This window comes from Aethalodelphis obliquidens, unplaced genomic scaffold, assembly GCF_003676395.1.
Source record: "Aethalodelphis obliquidens isolate GAN/ISIS:26980383/991018 unplaced genomic scaffold, ASM367639v1 scaffold27, whole genome shotgun sequence".
NCBI lineage: Eukaryota > Metazoa > Chordata > Mammalia > Artiodactyla > Delphinidae > Aethalodelphis > Aethalodelphis obliquidens.
Genome location: NW_020837971.1, coordinates 22,879,173 through 22,905,271, shown reverse-complemented (window position 1 = coordinate 22,905,271; position 26,099 = coordinate 22,879,173). Strand labels below are relative to the sequence as shown.

At 49.7% G+C, this 26,099-nt stretch overlaps 1 protein-coding gene across 1 annotated transcript in view; it reads right to left on the bottom strand.

Moving 5' to 3' along the window:
* Window positions 1-24,428, bottom strand: part of DDC (dopa decarboxylase) — a 54,024-nt gene extending 29,596 nt beyond the window's left edge. Inside the window, exons 1-5 of the mRNA XM_027124127.1 lie at window positions 24,206-24,428; window positions 21,975-22,088; window positions 19,744-19,863; window positions 11,360-11,494; window positions 9,401-9,544 (exon numbers count right to left, since the gene is read on the bottom strand). Coding sequence (XP_026979928.1) covers window positions 9,401-9,544; window positions 11,360-11,494; window positions 19,744-19,863; window positions 21,975-22,088; window positions 24,206-24,406 — 714 coding nt within the window. The 5' untranslated portion in view covers window positions 24,407-24,428. The remainder of the gene's footprint in view (window positions 1-9,400; window positions 9,545-11,359; window positions 11,495-19,743; window positions 19,864-21,974; window positions 22,089-24,205) is intronic.
* Between the last annotated feature and the right edge of the window lie 1,671 nt (window positions 24,429-26,099).

Sequence of the window (26,099 nt, the reverse complement as noted above, 5' to 3'; positions counted from 1 at the left end):
CTGAGAACCCAGCTGGAGGCCTCTCTGGTGCATTTCGCCTGCTGACCACCTGCATTTGACCTGAAAACCAAATGTGTCTTTCAAAGAGAGTCAAAGTGCTCTGGCCAGGGGGGTATGGGTTCCGCTCTGTGATGGCTCAGCTGATACAGTCACCTGGGCCGGAGAGAGTGTTACTTTGCTATTCAGGTGTGGCAAGACCAACAGGTTGGGAGGACATTGCCAGTAAAAAGATAGCTCGTTATACCCATGGGGAGAGGGGATGCCATGCCATGCAGAGCCACACAGGGAAGCATCAGGGTCAGTCAGGAGGCAGAGGGAAGGGAAAAGGTGGGCGGGAACTATGGGTTCCCTGCAGAAAGGAACAGGTGAGGCAGAGCAGGCAGGCTTAGGATTGACAAGTGTGAATTCTTTCAGATGATTTCAGCAGGCTGTGAGGCACAGGGACTGCCCTGGTTGTCTGGTCCTTGCCTCTGGGGGGATCGGGGAAGGAGAGGTGTGGCCTGGAGTGTGAGAGACTCCTAAAGGGGAGGTGGGCAGGGCTTGTGGGCTCCGGGTGGCTGGTTTGCTTAGGCAAGGCTCACTTGCCTTTCAGCTCTCCAGGAACTGGCTAGACCTCCAGGGTCAGCAAGGTCCTTACGACATCCAGGCATCACCAACACAGAAAATAAAAAGGCAAGATGAATACACAGACATTGAAGCTGAGCATTTGGGGCAAAAAGGCCGGGGCTGGAGGCCCAGTTCTGCATCACACTGGCACCTGCTGGGTTTTTGTTTTCTCATTTTCAACACAAATGCACTAGACCAGGACCTGCCCAGACCCTAAGGTCTGCGGGTGTAGACCTTCTAGCCTCAACGTTTCCCGTGGCTTCTCAGCCCCTTTCCTCCCTGCCTCTGTGCCCATCCCCTCCCTGGTCCAAGTGCCAAGCATTCTCCACATGTTTCATCTTGACAAGATAAATGACTTAGTGGGACTCCAAGTCAGTGAGCGATGTTTCTCTGGTGTTTGCAATATATAACTGAATACTAAAATGCTTTGTCTAAGGGACCTAGTTTGGTAGGTAGAGCATGGAACTCTTAAAATGCTATGTCTATGTCATAAACCATGTAGCTTCAAAAAACCAAAGGATGATTAAACCTTCTTAATATCACTTGTCATTTATTTTCTCAATTTTAAGAGTCTCTTAGGAATGACGCTTCTGTAGTTCAGCAATTCCTTCAGTTTCATCTCATTTTCCTCAGCTAAATTCTAATGGAAATAAACACCATACCTTCTGTTTTTAAAATTACACCTAAACATTAAAAATTATTAAATTGTTGTTAAAATTATTTTCCGTTAATGTGTACACAGGAGTGTGTCTAGAACGATTCCACCAAATATTAGTACTGCTTGTCTCTTATGATGAGATTTGGCTAATATAAACCGTATATTCTTAGCTTTTCATGTAGTTATTGATGTTTTTGTTCTGAGCATGGAGCATTCTGTAAAAACAACAAGAAAATGATGCCCAGTCCTAGGAGTGGCCTCAGAAGAGAACACGTCTCAGCCAGGCCTGGGAGCTTTGCAGAGATTATATCCAGCCATCACGACCCTCCTGAGCTGGATGCCTTCAGGGACCCCTACTTTACAGTTGGTTTAAGTGAGCCTCCTGTGGCGGGGTCAGGGGTTGGTCCAGGGACACGCAGGCAGGAGCAGACCACAAGGTGAGCCCAGGGGCGTGAACTCTGGTCCTGCCGCCTAGAGAACGCAGCACGCTGGACCGTGCCCGAGGCCCTTCCAACCGACCCCAGCCCTTTGCGGCTCACCGGGCCGCACGTGGGCGGCACGGGGATCCAGGCTCTCGCGAGGCTGTTCCAGGCGGGCCGGAAGGGGACGGGGTTGGGGGGGAGAGGAGGGGGCAGGGGCGGGCCCTGCGTGCTTGGTGTTCTAGTGGCTGTGAGTCAGCTTGTCCTCACTCTCAGACACCGCTTTAAAGCCCAGCACCTGCTCCGCTCCGGGCTCTGATTACCCCAGCTCAGCTCAGTGATGCTAACCTGATTTCAGGCGCTCTGCAGGGGCCTAATCACATTTGTGCAGGGGGAGACAGGCGGGGCCTGTGTGGGCGCCCCATCTCTGAGAGCCCTGGGCGGTCCTGCTACTCCCCGCTGTCCCCTCCCCTCCTTCTCCGCCGCCGCCCTCACCATGGGCCCGATCTGCTCTAATACAAGCCGTGCAGGCTCCGCCCTCCGCCTCGATCCTGACCTTAGCAAGTCAGGAAGGCAAACCATAGAGATGAGAAAGGGAACATTATTACAAGCCACAGAGAGTTTGTGGAGGGACAGTGATTCTGATTTCCAAGTTCAAATCTGCCCAACGTACCCCTGATCTGGGCGGCGGGTTTTGACTTTGAAGGGGCTGCAGCCTCTTTGCGAAATCATGAAGGAGGTGGTCAGAGCTTGTGGGCTCCGAGTGGCTGGTTTGCTTAGGAAAGCCTCACTTGCCTTTCAGACCTCCGGAAACTGGCTAGACCTCCAGGGTCAGCAAGCTCCCTAAGACATCGAGGCATCAGGGTCCACAACTCAGGGTCGGGCACTGAGTTACGCATGTGCAGAATGATGACCAGCACGCGTTCGTTTCAATGGGAGTAAGAGAGCCACATGGCAAAGCTCAAGCTACCCTCCTGCCCGACCCAGGCGGCCTTCTCTCTGCAGCTTCACAGACCCTTGCCTGCCCCTTTAAGATAACAACCAGCTGCATCTCCTCCTGCATCCTATGATGTTTCACATCTCTGTGCCTTACAGTACTGTTTTCTCTCACAAGACAGGCACGTGCCTGCACGTCCTCCAGGACACTGGCCTTATGTGTTACCTCTTAGCAAAGGCTTCACTGACACCCACTACATAACTCATTGTACCCTCTACCCCTTGTCCACATACACAGAGTCCTCATCAGATAAGATCAAGGATACATCTGTCTCCCTCCAGGAACATTGCAGGAGGAAAGGGCCACGCCTCTCCACAGATGCCCAGGGCTGGTACAGGAAGTGCTCTAAGGAAACAGGCACGTTACGCAGGTCAGACTGTGAGCTCTGATGAGCTGTGAAACTCTCTGCTCTGAATCACAGGACTTCGAACACAGCTCACATTTACCTTGGCACAAACGACTGTTCCCTTAATGTCTCCACTTTAGCAAATAAGATCCTTGAGGCCCACCCCCCTTAATCTCAGCACCCACAGGCCCAGTACGTGGAGGGTGTTCATTTGTCACACAAGTGAATGACTTAGTGAATGAACATGGAATTGTTGCCTGTTCCATCACGAGAAGCTTTGAAATGCAGTCAGTGGAAGTATCTGGCACCTGCTGCTCCTAAGGCCATGCACTTGTCACCTTTTGCATGAGAGAGCCCACCATGGAGATCGTAAAATGTAGTCGATGGACGTGCAGATGCCTCTTAAAGGACACACACGGAATGTTCCAACAGAGGTCTTGGCCACCCTGAAGAGCTCACAAATGATGCTTATTTCAAAGTCCTCATAAACACAGAGGCACAGAGTAGCAGCCAGAGTGAAACACGGCTCTACCTCTGAAGTCCCACCACAAGATGATGAGAGTGTGGACAAGAATGTCCCCTGCCACATCAGTAAACAAAGGATGTTGTGGCCATCACGCCATCAGCACTGCAGCCTCCCGCAGCTGTGCACCCTAAAGGCATTCAGGATGGAGAAAAGCCTAGATAGTTAAGGTGCATATTTCACTGAGCCCAGACCCTTGTATGCATCTTCCCATACATAGAAAAGCGCTAAATTCAAAACCAGATGTTTAAAGTACAGTCGATACAATCTCTTCTAGAAAAATAGAAGAGGAGGGAACCACTTCTCCAGTCTTTTCATGAAGCCAGTGTTACCCTAACATCAAAACCAGAACAAGACTATAAAAAAGGAAAGCTACAAACCAATATTACTCATGACCAGAGAAGCAAAAATCCTAAAAATATTAGTAACTGGAATCCAGCAATATATAAAAGGAATTACACGCTATGAACAAGTGAGATTTATTCCAAGAATGCAAGGCTGGTTTAATATTTGACATTCAATGTAACCCGCCTTGCTAACAGACTAAAGAAGAAAACCACATGACCATATCAATCAATGTAGAAAAATCATCTGACAAAATTCAACACGAATTTACGATAAAAATTCTCAGAACTCTAGGAATAGAGAAAAACTTTCTTAACCTGGCAATGAACACGTACCAAAACCTAAAGATAACATCTTACTTAATGGTGAAAAACTAAATACATTTCACTTAACATTGGGAACAAGGTAAGAATGCCCAGTCTCATCACTGCTATACAAATAGTACTGGAAGTTCTATCCAGTGCAAAAAGGCAAGAAGAAGAAATAAAAGGTATACAGGTCATAAAGGAAGAAGTAAAACTGTACCTATTTGCATATAGCATGATTATCTAGATAGAAAACCCCCAAGAAATCCATTAAAAAAAAACCTCTTAGTTTAGCAGGGTTACAGGATACAAGATCAACATACAAAAATTAATTCTATTTCTATAAGCTACAACAAACACATGGACATCAAAATTAAACATTCAATACCATTTACAGTTGTTCAAAAATAATAATTCTGTAGGTATAAATCTAGCAAAACATGTACAGTCTTATATGATGAAAGAAATTAAAGGAGATTTAAATAAACGAAGAGATATATCATGTTCATGGCTTGAAAGACAACATAGTAAAGATTTTAATTACCATATAGGGCAAAGGGAAAGTCTCAAGAGAAATTTTAAAAATATTTTTAACTCAATGAAAATGAAAATACAACTTATCAAAATTTGTGGAATGCAGTGAAAATAATGCTTAGAGGGAAATTTATAGCATGAAATGCATACATATACTAGAGAAGAAAGGAAATTTTAAATCCATAATGTAAGCTTCCACCTTAGGAAACTAGAAAACAAAGAGCAATTTAAGTCCAAAGAAACTAAAAGAAAAGAAATAATAAGAATTAGAGCAGACATCAGTGAAATTAGGAACAGGAAATCAATAGAGAGAATCAATGAAACCAAATGCCGGTACTTTGAAAACATTGATAAAATTGATAAACATCTAACTAGGTTAACTAAGAAAAAAGAGAGGACACAAATTACTAACATTAGAAATAAAAGAAGGACCATCACTACTGATCCCATGGATGGTAAAAGGGTAGTACAAGAATATTCTGAGTAACTTCATGCCCACAAATTTGAAAACCTGAATGAAATGGATCAATTGCTTGAAAGATGTAATCTACAAAAACTCACATAAAGAAAAATAGATCCTCTCAATAGGCCTATACCATGGCTTGAACATTTCTGTTCCCCCCTCACCTCCGCAAAACCCTTGAAACCAGAGTTGTTTGTATTAGGAGGCTGGGCCTTTGGCAGGTGCTTAGGTCATGAGGGTGGGGCCCTTGAGAACAGGATTAGTGCTCCTGTAAAAGACACCACACAGAGCTCCCTTGCCCCTTCTTCCATGTAAGGACATGGCAAGAAGTCAGCTGTCTGCACCCAGGAGAGGGTCCTCACCAGAGCCCACCCTGGCACCCTGATCTCAGACTTCCTTCCTCCAGAACTGTGGGAAATAAATTTCTGTTGTTCATAAGGCACCTAGTCTGTGGTATTTTATTATAGCAGCCTGAACAGACTAAGATGGCCTATATCTATTAAAGAAATAAAGTCAGTAAATTAATAGCCTTCCATAACAGAAAGCAGCAGGCCTAGTTTTGTTCACTGGTAAAATCTACCAAATATTTAAGAAAGGAATTAAACTAGATAGAGAAAACAAACTAGGGCTTCCCTGATGGAGCAGTGGTTAAGAGCCCACTTGCCAATGCAGGGGACCTGGGTTTGAGCCCTGGTCCGGGAAGATCCCACATGCCGCGGAGCAACTAAGCCCATGCGCCACAGCTACTGAGCCTGCACTCTAGAGCCCGCGAGCCACAACTACTGAGCCCGCGTGCCACAACTACTGAAGCCCGCACGCCTAGAGCCCGTGCTCCGCAACAAGAGAAGCTGCCGCAATGAGAAGCCTGTGGCACCGCAACAAAGAGTAGCCCCCACTAGCGGCAACTAGAGAAAGCCCGCATGCAGCAACGAAGATCCAATGCAGCCCAAAATAAATTAATTAATTAATTTTAAACAAGCTAGTGGTTACCAGTGGGGAGAGGGAAGAGGGAGGGGCAGGATAGGGGTACGGTATTAAGAGATAAAAACTACTGTGTATAAAATAGATAAGCAACAAGGATATATCGTACACAGGGAATTATACCCATTATATGGTAATAAATTTTAATGGAATATAACCCATAAAAATGCTGAATCACTATGTTGTACAACAGAAACTAATATAACACTGTAACTCAGCTATATTTCAGTTAAAAAAAAAAAGAAATTAAACAAATTCTCTACAATCTCTTCCAGAAAATTGAAGAAAAGGGAATGTTCCCTAACTCATTCTGTGAGGCCAGCCTTACTCTAGTTCCAAAATCAGATAAAGACATTACAAGAAAGAACTGTAGACAAATATCTCATGGATATAGATGTGAAAATTCTCAACAAAATATTAGCAAATTGAATTCAATAATATATAAAAAATAATACCAGGTGGGATTTATTCTAGGTATGCATGGCTGATTCAGCATTGAAAATCAATTAATATGACCTATCATATCAAAAGGCTAAACAAGAAAAAAATCATACAGTCATATCAATAGATACAGAAAAAGTATTTAACAAAATCCAGCATCCATTTATAATAAAAAATTCTTAGCGAATTTAGGATTAGAGTGGAATTTCCTCAACTTGATAAAGAACATCTATTAAAAACCTGAGAGCACACTTAACAGTGAGAAACTACAGGATTTCCTGATAAGATCAGAAACGAGGCAAGGATATTTGCTTTCACCACTCCTATTCAACACGATGCTGGGAATTCTACCTATAACAATAAGACAAGAAAAGGGACTAAAAGATATACAGATTGGGAGGGAAAAATGAAACTACCTTGGTTTGAAGATGACATGATTGTCTATATAGATACCCTACCCCCTCACCCCCAAAAAAACCCCAAATCAAAATCAAACCCAAAACCTCCTGAAACTAATAAGCAATTATAAGAAGATACAGAATAAAGGATAATATACAAAAGTCAATTGCTTTCTTATATTCCAACAATGAAAAATTTGCGTTTGAAATTAGAAACACAATACCATATACATTAACACCAAACTAGAGCTAGAGAGAGAGAGACAGAGAGAGAGAAATGCTTAGGTAAAAATCTAACAAAATATGTATAAGATCTATATGAGGAAAACTATAAAATTCTGAGGAGAGAAGTAAAAAAAAAATCTAAATAAATGGACAAATATTCTATGTACATGGATAGGAAGATTCAGTATTGTCAAGATTTTGGTATTTCCTAACTTGATCTATAAACTTCCATTCAAAATTCCAGCCAATCACGTTATGGCTATTGACAAACCAAGTCTAAAGTTTATAAAGAGAAGCAAAAGACCCAGAATATCCAACACAATATATATGTATATATTTTGCCACATGGCTTGTGGGATCTTAGTTCCCCAACCAGGGATTGAACCGGGCCCTGGGCCCTGGCAGTGAAATTTCCGAGTTCTAACCACTGGACCACCAGGGAATTCCCTACCCAACGCAGCACTGAGGGAGAAGAACAAAGTCAGAGGACTGACACTACCCGACTTCAAGTCTTACTCTAGAGCTACTGCAATTCAAGGCAGTGTAAAATTGCGGAAAGAATAGACCAACAGATCAATGGAACAGAATAGAGAGCCCAGAAATAGACACACACAAATATGGTCACCTGATCTTTGACAAAGGAGCAAAGGCAATTTAATGGGGAGAGGATAGTCTTTTCAACAATGGTACTAGAACAACTGGACATCCACATGCAAAAAAAAATGGATTTGGACACAGACATTACACCTTTTACAGAAACCAGAGCAAAATGGATCAGAGACCTAAATGTAAAACTATAAAACTCCTAGAAGATAACACTGGAGAAGATCTAGAACATCTTGGGTTTTGTGATGAGTTTTTAGGTACCAATGACATATTCCATGAAAATAAAATTGATGAGATGGACTTCATTAAAAATAAAAACTTATTCTTTGTGATAGATACTTCAGAGAATGAAAGGACAGGTCACTGACTTGGAAAAAAACATTTGCAAATCATACCTTTTGATAAAGCACTGGTGTCCAAAATATACAAAGAAATCTTAAAGCTCAACAATCTGAATCTTGTTGATGTCCCTACAATTACTTGTTTATGCTCCTGATTCCTCTGGGAAGTCCTCGAATCAGGATCAAATTGTGTATAAAATCATACCCTCTGTGCCTCTCCCAGCCTACATGTTAGATATTCAATAAAGGGCGCTAAATTTGAACCGCTCAAAACAATTTTTTGGGTAAAAAAGCTTGTCTCAAAGATTAACTCTTAAAAAGTAGTGGAAGTTATTACTACATGGCCCCTAGAGTCTGTTGAACCTAGATTGCTCTACAACTAGGAAATACCCAGATACTGACAGGTGTGCCTCAGAGCATGGAATCCTGGGTACACAGGAGAATCTGGAAGTTGCTGTGAAGTGTCTCCAATGCCTGGTCCCATCCCCAGAGAGGCTGGAGCAGGGTCTGGGCATCAGCATTCTTTATAGCTCCCCAGATGACCCCAAAGTGCAGCCAGATGACCTCACGGGGTTAGTGCCACAATCACAGCCTTTCAGCTGCCATCACACCTGACGTCCCAGTCCAGACACCGGCTGATGCCAAGATCACACCAGGCCTGACAGCTCCCAGCCTCCAGTTGTAACAGCAACTGTTTCTTCCCCACTGGAAAAAGCCCATCCGTGCACAAGAAAACTAGCTGCTATTTGGCTCGTTAGATATTTTAATTACATCCTATTTATTTGTATTTTAATTAGTCACTGCTTGCTTGTAATACACCTCTCGCAAATGACGCCTCTTAGCATCTACTGAGGACACCAATCTAGGTGGAAAGTGTGTTTTATTTTTAATTCGGCTCACTCGGATGTCCGTCATGCATCCACCATGTCAAGGGGCCACCCTACGGTGTCATTTTTAACAGGAAGCAGAAGCAAGACTTCTCGGCTTCACAGCATCCTGCAGGCTGGGTTCTCTGGTGTTACTCGTTTCTGAGATTCACACAAGTGGAAGGAAAAATAAATGGAGTTTTGCTCCAACCACCCTCAAGGAGAGGCGGGCTGACCTGAGCACCACCTGGCGTGTGACCACCGCGGCAGCCTGGAAAGTGGCCCTGTCACCGCGGGCCCACCCCCTGCAGGGCCCAGACACCCCCGTGGAGCCACACAGACTTACGAAGAATGGAATCAGGCCCTCGGCCTTGTCTCTCTCCAGGGCCTCCTGCAGGGCAGAAGCTCGCATGGCAAACTTGCCATCGGAAGGGATCGCTTTTAATTTCACTCCACCAATCAAGCCGGCTCTTTCCACGGAGGAGTGTGCCTGCAAGAGAGCGCAGGGGTAGAGTCTGCAGCAGCTCACAGCCCTCCTGCCCCCCACCTTCCGGCCTGGAGCTGTTTCAGGTCCTGAGGAATCTGCTTCCCAGTTTAATGATTCAGACGCTTAGAGCGAGAAGTGCTCGGCAGTACTGGGGGTGTTTTCATCCATTGGTTTGAATTCTAGTGAAGCAGTGAATGCCCATTTGAAAGCATAGTTGGGATAACGACACGTGATGGTGTGTCCTTAATAAGGGCACTCAGTAAGCTCCGGTTCCTACTCTTTCCCTCCGAGGCTCTAAAATCGTCTGTGAAACGTAAGACAATTCTCGGAAGTAGCTCTCCTCGCGGTTTGTGTGTCCCCTTTAACCTCAGGTGAGGAGTGAGGTGATCAGGTTATTAATTTACAACCAGCACCTTGACCCCGTGCTCCCGGGTGCTAAGGCTCTCCTGAAGTGTAGGTTCCATTCAGGAGGAGGTGACAGGCGGGGACTGTCTCAGAGGCCACATCCTTGCTTTTGCTCCCTCGCTGCCCATTCTGCTTCCCTAACTCCTACAGGACTCCCCAGAAAGCACCACTGAATGAACAGTGAACCCCTAAAGGCTCGCGTAAGGTCCCGCTCCTGGGGAACCTGCCTGAGAGCTGAGGAAGAATTGCGTCCTAGAGCCCGTGGCCGTCTGGTGGATGTAAGGAACCCACCCGACTGCCATCACCTAGGATGGTACTAGCCATGCACCATCCTTGGGAGGATCTAGAAGCATCACAAATCACTTCTGTAGGGCGAAATTCCCTCATGGAAACCCTATTGGGAAAGGCTACACCCTAACGTTCATAGCAACTTATCTCAGCCTAGATTCACTGAACACCTACACGTGCATTTTCTTCAAGTCTCCTCGTGTCTTTCTGGGAAACCAGGGAGATAGAAATAGAAGCGAATAGTTTTCTTGATGTGCAGGGAGCTCTAGCGCCTAGAGTTAGGATACACACAGAGACAGTACTCCTGATTAAGCATCAAAATATAGGTGCTGTGTTGATTTCAGGCCACACGTGTTTATTAACTAGAACAAAGTTGTCACAGTTGAAATGCCTGGCTTAAGAAATTCGTTACAAATATTATGTCAGCAGAGCTAAATCAGCTATTCCTTGTGGAACCAAATCCTTCAGTGGTATCACTTTTCAGTGCCCCCTTGGCTACACTTTCACTCATGGAGCTACTGCTCAATGCTCTTGCCTCCTGTTCCTTCTCACACGATTCGGTTTTGTTTTTGTTTTTAACCGTTTTGAAGTGGGCTGGTCACTGGAATTGACCACATGCTCGATGCCCCTATTTGCAGAGTTCTGGAAACCTTACAAGCACCACTGTATCCTTCATCTTAGTTTAGCCACCAGCTGGTAGAGCAGCATTATCAGGGGACAGGTGCTTTGGGCCCTGTTCGATAGTTAAAAATAACGGCTCAGAGAATTGGCGTGATGAGCCTGAGGTCACAGAACTTGAAACAGCAGAGCTGGGATGCGAGCCCAGGTCTCTGAGCCCACGTCCCACATGAGTCTCCACAGCCCCGCTCTGAAGGCAGCCAGATGACCTCAACACGAGCAGGTGCAAGTGGGGTCACGGTGACCTCATGGTCCATTTATTTTCTTTTCAACTTGATCTACTAAGTTCCCACCTGCAGCCCACACCTTGTCTTCAGCATAGGTCTCCCTGGGGAGCTGTTCCTGGATTGGAAATGATGCTGCACAGCTTGGTTGGGTTTTGACTCGCTACCACACCAATCATTCTGCCTTGTGAGGCTCCATGGGGCTCCGGGCAGCCACACCCACCTGGTCAGATGCGTAGGCCACCAGCTTCTCCATGATGGTGGCCTGTGTCAGCCCCGAGGAGGCAGCCTGCAGGCGTCGTGTCGCTTTGGTCCGAGCGGCCAGCAGGGCCACCAGGGTGGCTTCACTGGCACTTCCCTAAATCAAAGAAAAGGTCGAAATGGGCTTCCAAGTACAGCCAGGGAATCATCTTAAACTTGGGAGATGCAATTTGGGGTCCCCATATTTTCTTAAAAGATGCATCTCAAATTGCCAAGTTCACTCTCCTTTCAGCGGGAAAAGGCTGCACACCTGTGACTGCCACTGCAGCTCTTATTATCAATTCAACGTTGCTCTGTCTGTTTTTCTTAAGATAACCTCCCGCATGTCTGAGCACTCAGCGCGTACCAGGCATCACCGGGCCCACTTCACAGGCACTTTCCCGCGGACGCCTCCTGGTCTACCCAGGAGGTGCTGGCCCATTTCCCGGGGAAGAGGAGGAGATGGGGCCCAGGGCACAGCTCTCAGCCCAGCTCTGTGTGCACAGCAACGTGGACAGATAAATCTGTATGTTTCTATAAATGGGATTCCTCTTCTTTGAGACTCAAAAATTGCCTTGCAGGATTTTCCTCAGTCACTGATGGTACAGGTTGAAGTGTGTCCCCCCAAATTTCATACGTTGAAGCCCTAACTCCTAGTACCTTAGGACATGACCATATTTGGAGACAAGATCTGTAAAGGGGTCACTAAGTTAGAGGATCCCTGATCCAGCCTGGCTGATGTCCTTGTAAGAAGAGGAGCTGAGGACGTGCACACACACACACGCATGCACGCACGCACGCACACACACACGCACACAGGAGGCCACATGAGGACACAGGGAGGAGATGCCCGCCTGCCAGCCAAGGGCAGAGGCCTCCGGGAAATCAGCCCTGTTGCCACCTCGACCTCAGACGTCCAGCCTCCGGACTGTGAGGCTGTTGTTTAAGCTGCCCCGTCTGTGGTTGTTTGTTGTGGTAGCCTTAGCAAGCTAACACAATGAATGTCGACAACTTATTTTGGCGAAGTAGTCAAGAAGGATGCAAAATTCACTCTTCTGAGGGTGGGGGGAGGTGAAAGAGAATATGGATTCAACACCCATCGTGTTAGCCCAGCTAATTTGCAAAATAATCCCACTTCTAAATTTTATCATCTTAGGGTGGGAAACTAAGCCCAGAGAGGGTAACTTGCCCCAAATCAGCAGCTAGGGAGCGGCATGGTTAGGAGTGAGCCCACATCTGCCTGGTGGGAACCTCCCCACATTTATAATCAACTTTCCTGTTCCCCTGCTCTTGATCACGGAATCTTAGTAAATCCTGGAAGAAACCAGGAGCTGAACACTCTTACCATTAGAAAGAAAAAATTTAAAAGGTAGAGTTTTGTTGACTATGAGAAGGTTTATAAGATTTTAGGGGAGGGGGGCGGAGACAAGATGGTGGTGTGGGAAGACACAGAGTTCACGTCTCCCCACAACTAGGGTGGCTGCTGGATGCTGGTGGGGGACCCCGACGCCCACGGAGATGGGCAGAACCCCCAAGGGAACCAGTAGCATGTGGGGGGACTGAGGGGGGAGGAGAAGTGGAGGCTGGACAGGACCAGTGCCCCTGAGGGGCGGCTGAGGGGGGGAGGGGTTCCCATGCCTGGAGGGACCCTTGCGGGGGCTCAGGTCAGGGGGGAGTGCACCCAACTTTTTCCCTGCCCAATCGGTCGGGGAAGTCTGCCTGGCTCTCGGACCAGGTCCTACGCCCTCAGAGGTCCCCTCCGGGCTGGGTTGGTCCTGGGGACGTAGGAGGGAGGCCAGAGAGAACAGGAGAGGCAGGCGGGAGGGGCCCACCAGAAGAGGAGCGGAGGGAGTTTGCCCCGCCCACTCGGACTCAGGGAGCCTGCTGAGCTCCCAGGCTGCTGCCCCGCCCACCAAAGCGCCCTCCAGGCCATGTGGGTCCTGGGGGCATAGGAGGGAGGCCAGGAAGATCAGGAGAGGCAGGTGGGAGGGGCCCTCCAGGACCGGAGGAGCAGAAGAGGAGTGGAGGGTGATTGCCATGTCCACTCGAACCCAGGAAGCCTGCTGGGCTCCCAGGTTGGGGTCCCCCGCCCTCTGAGAACAGAGGCTGGAGGCACGTCTGAGCCCCTTCTGTTCTGTTGAGCCTAAGCCCCCATCCCCCCGGCTTTTCCAGCCCTGTGGGTCCTAAGCATAGGCCCCGCCCACTGCCCAAACCTCGCCCTTGCTTTGGCCCCGCCCTCCACAGCCAAGGCCTTTTCCACCTTTTATTCTCCTCTTTTTTACTATTGTGGTTCTGTTTTAGCTTCAGTTGTTTCATCTATATTTTTAATTTTTTCTAACATACCTGTTAGTTTCCTAGTCTAATTTTATTTTTTACTTTGTTATCATTCTCCTCTCTGTTTTTTTTTTTTTGGCCACCCTTACACAGCTTGTGGGATCTTGGTTCACAAGCCAGGGGTTGGGCTGAAGCTCCTGCGGTGGGAGCTCCGAGTCCGAACCACTGGACTAAAAGGGAACGTCAGACCCCAGGAAATATTCATCAGAGTGAGGTCTCCAGGAGGTCCTCATCTCAGCGCCAAGACACAGCTCCACCCAACAGCCTACAAAATTCAGTGTTGGAAGCCTCAGGCCAAACAACCAGTAAGACAGGAACACACCCCCACTCATAAAAAAAAAGGAAAAAAAAATTAGACGGCAAAAAAATATGGCACAGATGAAGGAGCAAGGTAAAAACCTACAAGACCAAAAAAATGAAGAGGAAATAGGCAATCCACCTGAAAAAGAACTCAGAGTAATGATAATAAAGATGACCCATGGGCTTCCCTGGTGGCGCAGTGGTTGAGAGTCCGCCTGCCGATGCAGGGACACGGGTTCGTGCCCCGGTCCAGGAGGATCCCCCATGCCGCGGAGCGGCTGGGCCCGTGAGCCGTGGTCGCTGGGCCTGCGTGTCCGGCGCCTGTGCTCCGCAGTGGGAGAGGCCACAGCAGTGAGAGGCCCGTGTACCGCAAATAAATAAATTAATTTTTTAAAAAGTAAAGAAAATGTGATTTCTATATATATATATATATATATATATATATAAAAATATATATATATATATATTAATATATATTTTTCAGCCTTAACAAAAAAAGGGGAAACCTTGTCATGGATAAACCTGGAACATGGATAAACCTAGAGGGCATTACGCTAAGTGAAATAAGCTAGACAGAGCAAAACAAATACCACATGGTATCACATATATGTGGAATTAAAAAATATTAAAAAAGATATTAACAGGGATAGTTATAGCTGAAAGGGTCGTTACACACTTCTAAAGGAAGTTTCACTAAATGTAGTCAGCATTAAGGAGATGTGTTGACAAGAAGAATTGAAAATAAAACTCGAAACAAACAAACAAAAAATTGCCCAGTGAAATAATCGTCAGCCCAGCATCCATAAGTGTCATGGCTTGGAGACCGGGACAGGAGAACGAGCCGGTCTCCAGGCCTCTGTGGGAAGCAGATCTGGGCCGAGGTAGGGGCAGGGGCAGTCTTGCTCCGGGGACAGTAATGATACCTTTGCTTTCCTGCCTCAGACAAAGGTTGCCATGGCAAAGCCGCTAGGAGGCAGAAAGAAACACGGTGAGCGCGGTCGCTCGGCTGTGAATGCTGGGAGCAGAAATGTCCTTTCATCTTCTGGGTTTTCAAGTGTCACCCCATACACGGCGGGAAATGGGCTTTTCTTCCAAGAGAGCTTTCAAACCCAATTAAGAGACCATTTTCATGGCCCCGTTTGTCCAGATCAAAGGATGATTTGCCGTTTGATGCAGACGCCCGTCACGGTGCCGACGCCCAGCAGCTGTGATTACGCCTCTGAGGGGCTCCCCCCGCATCCCCGCATCCGGGCCCCCCGTCTGTCAGCAGGCTCAGGCGCTCCAGGACCTCGCAAATTACAGACAATCAGCCTTGTCAGGGGGAAGGGCGGGATTCCTGCCTCATACTGGGTGGGTGGGCTCCAAGGGGGACTCAATTGAATCCTGGGCTGAGTGATGTCAGAATTATTCCTATAACCAAATGCCGGGGCTTCTGCTGTTTCTGGAAAACGGGATTGTCTTTCAAAGAAGAGATAATTTAAAGATGGAGCCCATGGCAGCATGCCCACCTCTGCACACTCACCCAAGCAAAGGGTCAGGGACAGGCTGGTGGAACACTTGTGGGTCCAGCTCACAGGTGCCCCAGCCTTGCCTCTAAATAGCTCCTGCCCTTGGGTCCTATGCGTGACGTTCCTGGGCCTCGGTTTCCTCATCTATGAAAAAGGTTGTTGATAATCCAATCAAGCCTGATAAATATTTGGAGGTTGAAAAATGAGCACATTAAACACAAGAAATAAAACTAAAACACAGGCTAGCTCAGAGTGGGTGTGCAATACCAAGTGGCTATTATTATAATACACGCGCCTTGATTGACAGGGTAGTTGTTAAGAGTTTTGAGAAGTATCAAACTAGAGGAATCAGCTTGGGCTGCTGAAAAGAATTGAATGTGAAATTATTTTAGTTATAATCTCCAGTGACCCAGAAGAACTTTTTTGTTTGGTTTTGATTTTTGGTGGAGCATGTGTGGTGAATATGGACTCAACCAGGGGAGCCCCAGCAGAAAGCTGAGGATCTTCTTGGGAGATTGTTAATCTTCATCCTAAAGGGTGTCCTTTGAAATATGATTTACAAGAGTGAAAGATGTGACACAATGTATATACTGCATCTCCTATTTATATAAATTGTGACACATCATAGCAAATCATGCAATAATAATATTCTCAGAGACTATTTAAACAGTGGGAAATGCTCACAATAAAATAGTAAGTAAAACACCACACAGAAAATCTCTATGATGTGTTGCATTATCCCAGTTTTGTTTATATTATGTACACATATATGTACACACACACACACACAAACACATCGGTATTAAAATGACACTGGGGGGAAGCTGCCCCTAAATGTTTCCGCATCTCTTCCATTTTTCTAATGGATGTCTAGTTTTCATAGGTAGAAAGGGGATGATACTCTTAAGTGGAATAACAGAACCAAATTGACATCGAAGGCCATCAATTGGCATCAATTGGAAAATGGAGACGATGATGTAGAAAAAATCGTGGGAAAGTCCCCAAAAAACACATAAGAGAAAATGACAAAAAAAAAAAAAAAAGAAAATGACAAAAGAAAGTTAGAAATTATGGAAGAGGTACCCAATCCGTGGAAAATGGAAGCGCCTGAAAAACAGAGTGAAGTGGCCCAGAGGCAATGACTAAAACGTCCCCAGGTGAGGGAAGAGCTGAGTCTCGGATTAATAGGGCTTCCCAGGTGCTGGGGGTTGGGGTCAAGATGAACAGCACAGATGGAAAAAGTAGATCTTGGCAAAATGTGTGGAATTACAAAGAAAAAGTAAGTTTACTGCAAGGGTCCAGGTTGTCATGAACTATCAGATCACCCCCAGGCCCGGAACTGAGTCGAATAGAATTCAACACCAAGAACCCCATCGCAGCCCCTCTCTTGCTCTTACTATGGCCACTTTCTGTTCTGCCCACAGCCGGGCTCTGCTCTCCATTGGCAGTGGAGCCCCAGAGCATCAGGACCCATGTGCTGGGGACTGGAACACCTCCCCACTGCAAGGTGAGATGCAGCTGACTGATGGGGGGCGGGTGGGGGGTGGTGGAAGGGGGCCATGTACAGCAGTCCCCTCCCTAAAGCTGGAAGCAGCTGAGAACTCAAATCTTTGTGTGTGGTTTTTCCAAGGTTGCCCAGGCTGCGTCACCTCTGACCAGCAGAAAACTGTCCAGGGTGGCTGAAATGTTTGCAATTGTGAGAAAAATCATCGTTGCCGCTACGTCTAAGTCCCGTTCACAGCATCGCAGGGAAACTTTGCTTACCCATGGCTGATGCTTCATTCTCATCAGCCCCACTCAGAATCGCTGATGTAGGAGGGCAAGTGCTGTAACCAAAGAGGTGAGGTAGGAGGGGACAGAGAGAGTGGGGCTGATTCATATGGGGTGACACAGCAGTTATCCTCTTATCAGTCCTACTGATAAACGGGTCGGTGACGCTCTCAAGCATAATCCTTACGCAAGAGCATCTGTGACTGATCTTCCCAGCACCACCTGGAGCCGGCAGAAACCACCGGGCCCCAGTCGATCTGACAGAGGGAGAATTCTTCTCCGGCTTCAGCGAGGACCATGCAGCAGGCCCATTTGCCCTGTTTTTCCTAGAGAATCTGCCAATATCATCGTCATAAACATCTTCGAAACCATCCTAATCCTGGGAGCAGTCCGTAATCCCTACATGCCAGAATGACGCACAGCCAACTTCATTATCAAAACCCTCCTCCTGACCGTCGCTTTTGTGAATCCGAGCATGCTAGCCAGGACTCCAACTGAACCAACCTATATCATATCCCTTATGAAAAGCCTGTCTACCACTAACACCTGCCCTGTGCTGACGTGTCTCACTACCCATCATCACCTCAGGCATCCCACCATAAACATAAGAAATCTGACAAAAGATTTACTTTGAGAGAGTAAATAGGCCGTGGGTCACAGAGAACTCAGCCATGGGTCACAGCCCAAGGCTTATTTATCAAAGTGCATGTCAGCATCTCTGCATCAGAATCACCTGACATGCAGGTTAGAATGCTAATTCCTGGGCCCGCCTAAGACTTGTTGAATCTGAATCTGCGAGGGTAGAGGAAGACTCCCTCCCTGACCCTGAGCCGTACTGCCTGTGTTTGGGAGAATAAGGCCTCCCAAAGAGGTCATGCTTTCATCCTGGAAGCTGTGACTCTCTACCTGACAAGGAAGAGGGACCTTGCCAATGTGATTAATTTAAGAACCTTGACAGGAGGGGAGGGGGGATTATTTTAGATCACCTGCATGGACCTGATCTAATCTCATGCATCCTGCAACATGAAGAACCTTTCTCATCTGTGGTCAGAGGGAGAGGCGGCCATGAAAGAAGGGTCAGAGAGACGCAACACAGCCACCTTGAAGACGGAGGAGGCGCCATGGTCCAGGAATGCGGGAAGCTTCTAGAAACTAGAAAAGGCAAGGACAGAACCTCCAAGCTGTCAACCCTGATTGTAGCCCAGTAAGATCCACCTCAGACTCCCGACCTACAGAACTGTAAGATAATAGGTTTGTCAGAAAATAAACACATGGGAGTTTAAAAACCCTGGTCGGTTGAGCAGCCTCGGGCCTGGAGGCTGGGGCTCGCATCCTGTCACATTTGGCCACTCCGGCAGGTGACCTCACACTGAGGCATCCAGGCCTCAGTTCTCATCGTTGAGTGGACAGAATCACAACTGCCATGACAGATTCTTAGAGAGAAGACGGTGTCTGAAAAAGGAAATTCCCTCTTCTCCAAAGTAAATGTTGCTTTCCCTGGGAAGAGCATCCCTCTTCCCTACTAGAAAAGAAGAAAGCCAAGAACTCCAAGTTTTCTTAGTGGCATTTGTGCCGCAGGTGTTCCACTGTGACTGTCATTGTGCGTGTCCTGTCCCCTGATGGGCCCTCTGGCACGTAGTTGCGCTCAAAGGTACATGTCAGGTGAAGAATGAATTAAATCAGCGCATAGAAAAGGCAGCATCTTTAGGTGAACGGTGGGTTCCCATAGGTGCAGCCGTTTCTAGTGGCCTCTGCCACTGAGGATGGCCCTGAGTGGCGGTCACACGGGTGTAGGCTCAAACCCTGGCTCTAGAACTTACCAGCTGGGAACCAATGGGCAAGTTCCCTGACTGCTCTGAGCCTCAGTTTCCTCACCTGTAAAATGGGAATCTTCAAATGGCCCCTAATCATAGCGTTGTGAGAACTGAGTCCAGGCCTGGGAAGTGCTCCAGCACATTGGCGGGCAATGGGGAACCACGCAAATCTCCACTGTTGTTTTTTGCTTGTTTCTTTGTTTGTTTGTTTGCGGTACGCGGGCCTCTCACTGCTGCGGCCTCTCCCGTTGCGGAGCACAGGCTCCGGACGCGCAGGCTCAGCGACCATGGCTCACGGGCCCAGCCGCTCCGCGGCATGTGGGATCTTCCCGGACCGGGGCACGAACCCGTGTCCCCTGCAACGGCAGACGGGCTCTCAGCCACTGCGCCACCAGGGAAGCCCTCCACTGTTGTTTTTATTGCTATGCACCAGCCAGGCGATGGCCACCACTCTGCCCACCCTAAAGAGGGGCCTGGCTCGCGGATCCAGATCCAGAGCTTTCCTAAGGCTCAGCCCTGCTCATTCTCCAGAAGAAACATGAGGACACAGGAAGCTCAAGGGCCTCTAGCCCACCTGCTGCTGTCCGCCTTCCGGGAGCCCACGTACCCCAGAGGTGGGACCCCCGCCCTCTGTGCCTTACCTGGATCACTCCGCCCCCTTCTCCAGCTTCTCCAGCCAAGAACACCGCAGGCAGCTGCAGCATCTTCCCCAGCCAGTCCATCATCACTGTTTCCAGCTCTGTGCACGCTGGGCTGGCAGCCTGCGGTGGGAGGTGGGGGTGAGCCATAGGCTGGCCGCCCTCAGCTTCCCGCCAGCTTGGTGTCCAGTGGAGTGACAAACAGGGAGGCTTCCTTACTCCCCTCCTTTTGATGGGTCGATTTAGCAAAAAGTTCTCAACATTTTCAAAAGACCTGTCCCTGGGGGGGAACCCCTTTGAAGGTGGGCTCTCCCATCACAGATTTCCCAGAGAAGCAGTGGCAGAGGCTGGACTCCTGCCCCACAGCAACCCCAAAGCATCACTGAGGATCACTGCGGGGGAACTTGGTGCTGAGAGCGGCACATGTGCACATGTGCAGAAGCGACCTTCTGCTCCGCCCCCCGACCCCGGCACCTGGAGGCATGGAAGGAGCCACCATCCCCGGGGCCCAGGGCGGCCGCTGGAAGTCCAAGGTCACTGCCTGCAGGGGTTTGCATGTCTCTACATGCCTCACCCGTAGGCACGGGTCCCTGCTGACGTCACCTCTGACTCTGACGTCACCCCACGCTTCTCCAAGAGAAACCTCTAAGGGCTGGGGCCAGCAAGTGCCCAGGTCTTGCTGAAAATCTTCCACTGAATCCCACCCAGACTAAACTCTCCCAATCCAAGATGCTGTTCAAATGCCCCCAAAAGGTGTCAAACATGCTCTTTGACAGTGACTCGAGGAGAATGCCTGGGCAGGAAGGCAGTGACCGTCACGATGACCTGCTCCCCAGCCGCACTGGGCCCACACAGGGAGCTCATTCAACCACCTGTTTACAGAAGGAGCCAGAAAGCCTCCCTGGTGGACCCTGGTCTACAGTCATAGTGGGAGGAGTGAGATGGGCTGAGCAGAGGAGGTGCAGCCCTGGGAGCCCCCACAGGCCCCTGATCCTGCCTTCCGCGCTCGGGGTTCGGGGGGGGGGCGGCTTGGCCCCAGACTCTGCCGGAGGGTGGACGGACCTCCCGTCCGTGTGGGTCTCACTGTGGTGGTTCGAGTGCTCTCCAGCTCCCCATGCACTGCTGGCCAGCCCCACACGGAGGGTCCCACTCCATCCTGGCCGAGCCCGGCTCCAGGCATGGGGACCTTCCTCACTGTGCAGAACCCGGGGCTCGGCCAGCACACCTTAGAGACAGCAAGGAAGCCCTCCAAGGCCCCAGACCATCAGACTGTCCTTGGGAAGGACAGACATAGTTGGAAAGATGCTATCATCCCCTTGGATGGCTCTGGAGTGGCAGAGCTGAGTGGAATCTGCTGCGGTGTCTGATGTAAGGAATGTCCTTGAGGGGAGGGTGTGCTCAGCCCGGACAGAGGAAGGTCCCCGAGGCCACACAGGGCGGCCCCAGGCTGCTCTCCGCCGAGAACTGCAGCGGGACCCGGGGGTGACCCTCCGACCCTGCTCCTTGGGGCGCCGAGGCCCACCCCCCCAGCAACTGCGGACCCCAGGCTAAAGAGGAGCAGTGGGGGGTGGAAGTGGGGAGCTGGGGGCAAGGGGGAGGTGGCAGGGGCAGCAGGCAGCTCTGCTCGTGCGTTCAGGAACCCACATCTCCTGCAGGCCTCAGGCAGGAGTCGTGAGTCCGCTTGGCTCCAAGGCACAAGCAAGTAGGCAGGCACTCTGGACCCAAAGGGCCAAGAGCAGACGCTGGCCTGGGGAGAAGTCCCAGCGTGTGGGCAGCCCTGGGGTCCTGGGCGCAGTCAGCAAGAAGCCCTCCTTCCGAGCGCTCTGCATTTGGGAAGGCAGGACTCTCTCCCGTTATGCTGGGCTGGGGTCTCTCTCGGGACGGCAGGCGTGGCCGAGAACAGAGGGGATGGGAGGAGGGCAGAAGTGTTTCTCAAACTGCAGATTGGACAGAGATCCCTGTTCTGCCTGGGAGACATGCTGGGGCTGCAGAGGCTCCAGGGCCGTGGCTGCGGTTTGGATGCAAGCCAGGTACCTCTAAGCACACCGCTGTGCAGAACCGGCTATTGCATGTGGACGTGACTCCCCCGCTCTTTCCCCAAATGCCCTCATGAGGCCCCCCCTCCAGGGCTGAGTCCACCTCCCTCCTGCGGGGGCACCGCCACCTGCTCACCGGCGGAGTCCTGGCTGCACGTCCCCGTGCAGGGCCCCCTGGGCGCCCCCGCCGACACTCACCCAGGAGAAGCCGATGCAGCCGATAGCCCCACACAGCATGTCCGCGAGCATGGCCGGGTACGAGCTGGCCGTGGGGAAGTAGGCGAAGAAGTACGGGCTGTGCCAGTGGGTCACCTGTACGGGACATGGCGGTCACTCGGGGCCAGGGAGGCCGGCCCCGGGGGCAGGGGACCCAGGGCGCTGGGTTTGCCATGGTCAACCAAGTCTCTCAGAACAACCCTGCTTTAAATCCTGGCCAGGAGCACGTGCCAGTGAGGGGTCTGCCCCTGAGGCCCCATCTCTTCCAGTTACAAGATTGTTTTTCCTGAAAGTACTCCAAAAACTAGTCTATATCAAAAAGAACAAAAGAGGTCTGATTTTTGAGGTTTCTTTAGCCGCCTTACTGCTGCCCCCTCACTCTCCCATACAATCGCTTCCTTGCTAATGGAGCAAAGCTTCCGGGTTCCACAGTCTCCCTGTGCCCCCGTCACGGTCTGTAGTGTGTGTCCCCAAATTCCTGTGTTGAAGCCCTAACCCTGTGCGATGTGCCCGGGGCTGGGGCCTTTGAGAGGTGATGGGTAGGATGAGATGGTGAGGGTGGGCCCCCCTAACCTCACCCCCGCAGGGAGGAGAGGCCAGGATGAGGACCTCCCAGGAGGGGAATCTGCAGGAACCTTGACCTCGGACGCCCAGCCTCAGCCCCGTGAGAAGTGGATGCGCTGTCCAAGACGTTAGCGGTGGTGTTTGCAGCTGCAGAACAGCCAGGACAGCCCGGGGCCTGACATTTAACCACACTCCTGGGAGGGATTTGATGCTGCGCGGCTTCTCGTGTTTGCACAGACAACCTCCCGGCAGGTGAGAACTGGAATCCTGTGCTCCGCTCAAAGCACAAATGTCACGAGAACTCCAGGGAGGACGAGAGAGGGGAGCTGGGCTTGAGGGACTTATCAGGGAGCTGAGGCCGGAGGCCCAGTACCCCGTGGGCAGGGGCTCTGCACCCTGAGCCCCAGGTCCTGAGATCCCAGGCCCCGGGGTCCTGACTGCAGATGAGAGGGTAAGGCTGAGGGGCTGGCCCTCCTGCCACAGCAGTGAACATGCTTTTAGGCGAGTCCTGGGCAGGGAACATCTCACCACGCAAGCATGAAGCCGCAGTGCAGTTTCTTTTGAACTGGAGCTGTCTGCTCCCTTCCAAGTGACTCTTGTGGACACAACTGTCCTGGGTCCTCCCCACTCCTGTCTGCGGCCCCTGGCGCACCCCACACCGAGGCACACTGGCCTCAAAGAGGACGCAGCACCACGCAGCCCATATTCTCACGTAAAATAAAGGAAACATTTCTTCCACACGTGTGATCTCCCCTCTGCTGAACACAAAATAGTAAGAGTGTGCTTTATTTGGAGCAATTAACTTACTTGAAACCAGCCTCCAGGGGTTCACTTCCTCAACAGTCATGTGACGACTCTCTCACCTACCAGGGTCTCAGGGTAGGGGTCTAACCTTGTAGGAGAGCAGGACCCCATGGGGCCTTCCCAGGACAGACCCCTCCCCCATGTCCTCTGCTGTGGCTCCTCTCTGAAGTACCCAGATAACAGCATCTGATGCACATATTTCCTGAGTTATTTTACCAATGCTAAAACCCTCACCAAATGGAAAAAATTAACTACCTGATGACCATGACCACATAGCCCCCAGACCTACTGGCGCCTGAGAATTCCCATTACCTCACCATCAACCAATCAGAGAACTGTGCACTAGCTGATGACTTAAACGGGGACTCCCCTCCCTCACCTGGCCTTAAAAATGCTCTGCTGAAACCCATCAGGGAGCTCAGGGTTTTTGAGCATTAGCTGTCCAGGACTCCTTGCTTGGCACCTGCAGTAAACACTGCACTTTCCTTCACCACAACCTCGTGTCAGTAGATTGGCTTTACTGCATGTGGGTGAGCGGACCCAAGTTGGTTTGGTGACAAATTGCAGGGCTGGGGGGAAAGCACAGTCACTGCCTTTGGCGCCCACACAATCTGGGTTGTAATCCTGGCTCCGTCACTTACTAGCTGTGTGACCTTAGGCTGATCACCCAACCTCTCTGGGCTTCAGTTGCCTCAGTTATAAAATAGAAATAAAAAAGTTTCTATCCAAGGAAATGGTTGTGAGGATTAGGTGAAATAATTCATACGAATTGCCTGACGCCCAGTCAGTATCAATATTAAGTTAGCACTAGCCCTCCTGTTTTCCGATCTTGGACACAGGCTTACCCCTGGCATGATGATCTTCTCGACGTCCTTAATGATGTCCTCAAATGTTTCTGGCTCCTGGGGGGCAGCAGTGGGGAGCAGGGGGCGCAGGTAGCCAGGCTCCACGTCGGGGTACACCTGGCGCCCCTCGACGCCCTCCAAGTAGTCAGCCACGTAATCCACCATCTCCTTCCCTCTCCTGCGGAACTCATGTGCATTCATGGTGACCGGGCTTCCTCAGAGGCAAAACCTGCACAAAGAGAAAAGAAACCAGTCTGCAAACATGATGAGGTCTCACTTGGAGCAGGGCAGTTCCAAGCAAGCTGACAGCTGGGGCTGCCTGGGTGGAGACCCAAACACCCTGGAGTCCACCAGACCCCAAGCCAGCAGCACTTTCCTTCCTTGTCTGGATGGGGTGGAAATGACCCTGGATTTGGAGATGGCAGCAAAGAGCCTACTCACTGAAGACAATGCCATGTCTCGTTTTTTTCTACCTGCATCCGTGAAATGGACCAGGGCACACATGAATGTCTATGGTCCCTCCCAGCTTTAATAACAAGCCTCGGTCCAAGTCCTACCTTGCTCTCTACTAGCTGTGGGACAGAGACTCTCTGAGCCTCTCTCTTTATCTGAGAAGAGCACATGACAGTGTGCTGATCTCTCCAGAAGCTATGAAGGCAATCGCATGGCCTGAGTACAGCACTCAGACCAGGGCCTGAGCAGCACAACCCCCATCAGTGAGTCTGCTTCCGTTATCTTGACTCCATCACCAGATGGAGCCGCACCCCTGCATACAACCTGCTTTTCAAAACTCGCACTTTCTTGCCTCATCACATAACAATGTACAGATGATCCTGGTGCCCTGTGGTAGTAACATTCTATAAAGTCTCCACAAATTAGCAAACACTGGCCCTTTCCCGGGGAAATGCAAGGTTACATTCCTGTGCGTTTCTGGTCACATTTTTTTTTTTTTTTTTTTTTTTTTTTTGCGGTACGCGGGCCTCTCACTGTTGTGGCCTCTCCCGTTGCGGAGCACAGGCTCCGGACGCGCAGGCTCAGCGGCCATGGCTCACGGGCCCAGCCGCTCCGCGGCATGTGGGATCTTCCCGGACCGGGGCATGAACCCATGTCCCCTGCATCGGCAGGCGGACTCTCAACCACTGCGCCACCAGGGAAGCCCTCTGGTCACATTTTTGTCAATCAATCAATACATAATCTTTTTTATGTGTTTCTTGTTAAAGACACTTTATTTAATATGCACTGACTCATGAACTTCGGACTCCTGGCCAACAGCTCTCTGACTCATGAATGAAACTTATGAGGCAAACGTGATTTCTCCCTAAGGCACATCGCAGCCTTCTTGCATGTAGGACCCCTAGAAGGCACTTCAGCACTATATTTGGGGGCCATTTAAAATAGTCAAGTAACCAAGGATAACACAAAAGTGTGGCACTAAATAGGCCCGCTTGTTGAAACAACCAGGCAGAGCATTGCCTTGTTAGATTCTGCTGGGAACAAGTGCATCTGGGCAACTCAGATGTATCACCCATGAGTGATCACGAAAGCACCACGACTACTGATGTGGGGATCATGAATGAATTGTAGCGAAGAGTGACACCTGCATACAGAAAATCTGTGAATAATAAGCATAGACTGTATTTTCAAAACAGGAAACTTGGACAACACACAGAAAAATACTCATCAAGAATCCCACCACTCGGGCTTCCCTGGTGGCGCAGTGGTTGGGGGTCCGCCTGCCAATGCGGGGGACATGGGTTCGTGCCCTGGTCTGGGAGGATCCCATGTGCTGCGGAGCAGCTGGGCCCATGGGCCGTGGCCGCTGGTCCTGCGCGTCCGGGGTCTGTGCTCCGCAACAGCAGGGGCCACAGCAGTGGGAGGCCCGCGTACCGCAAGG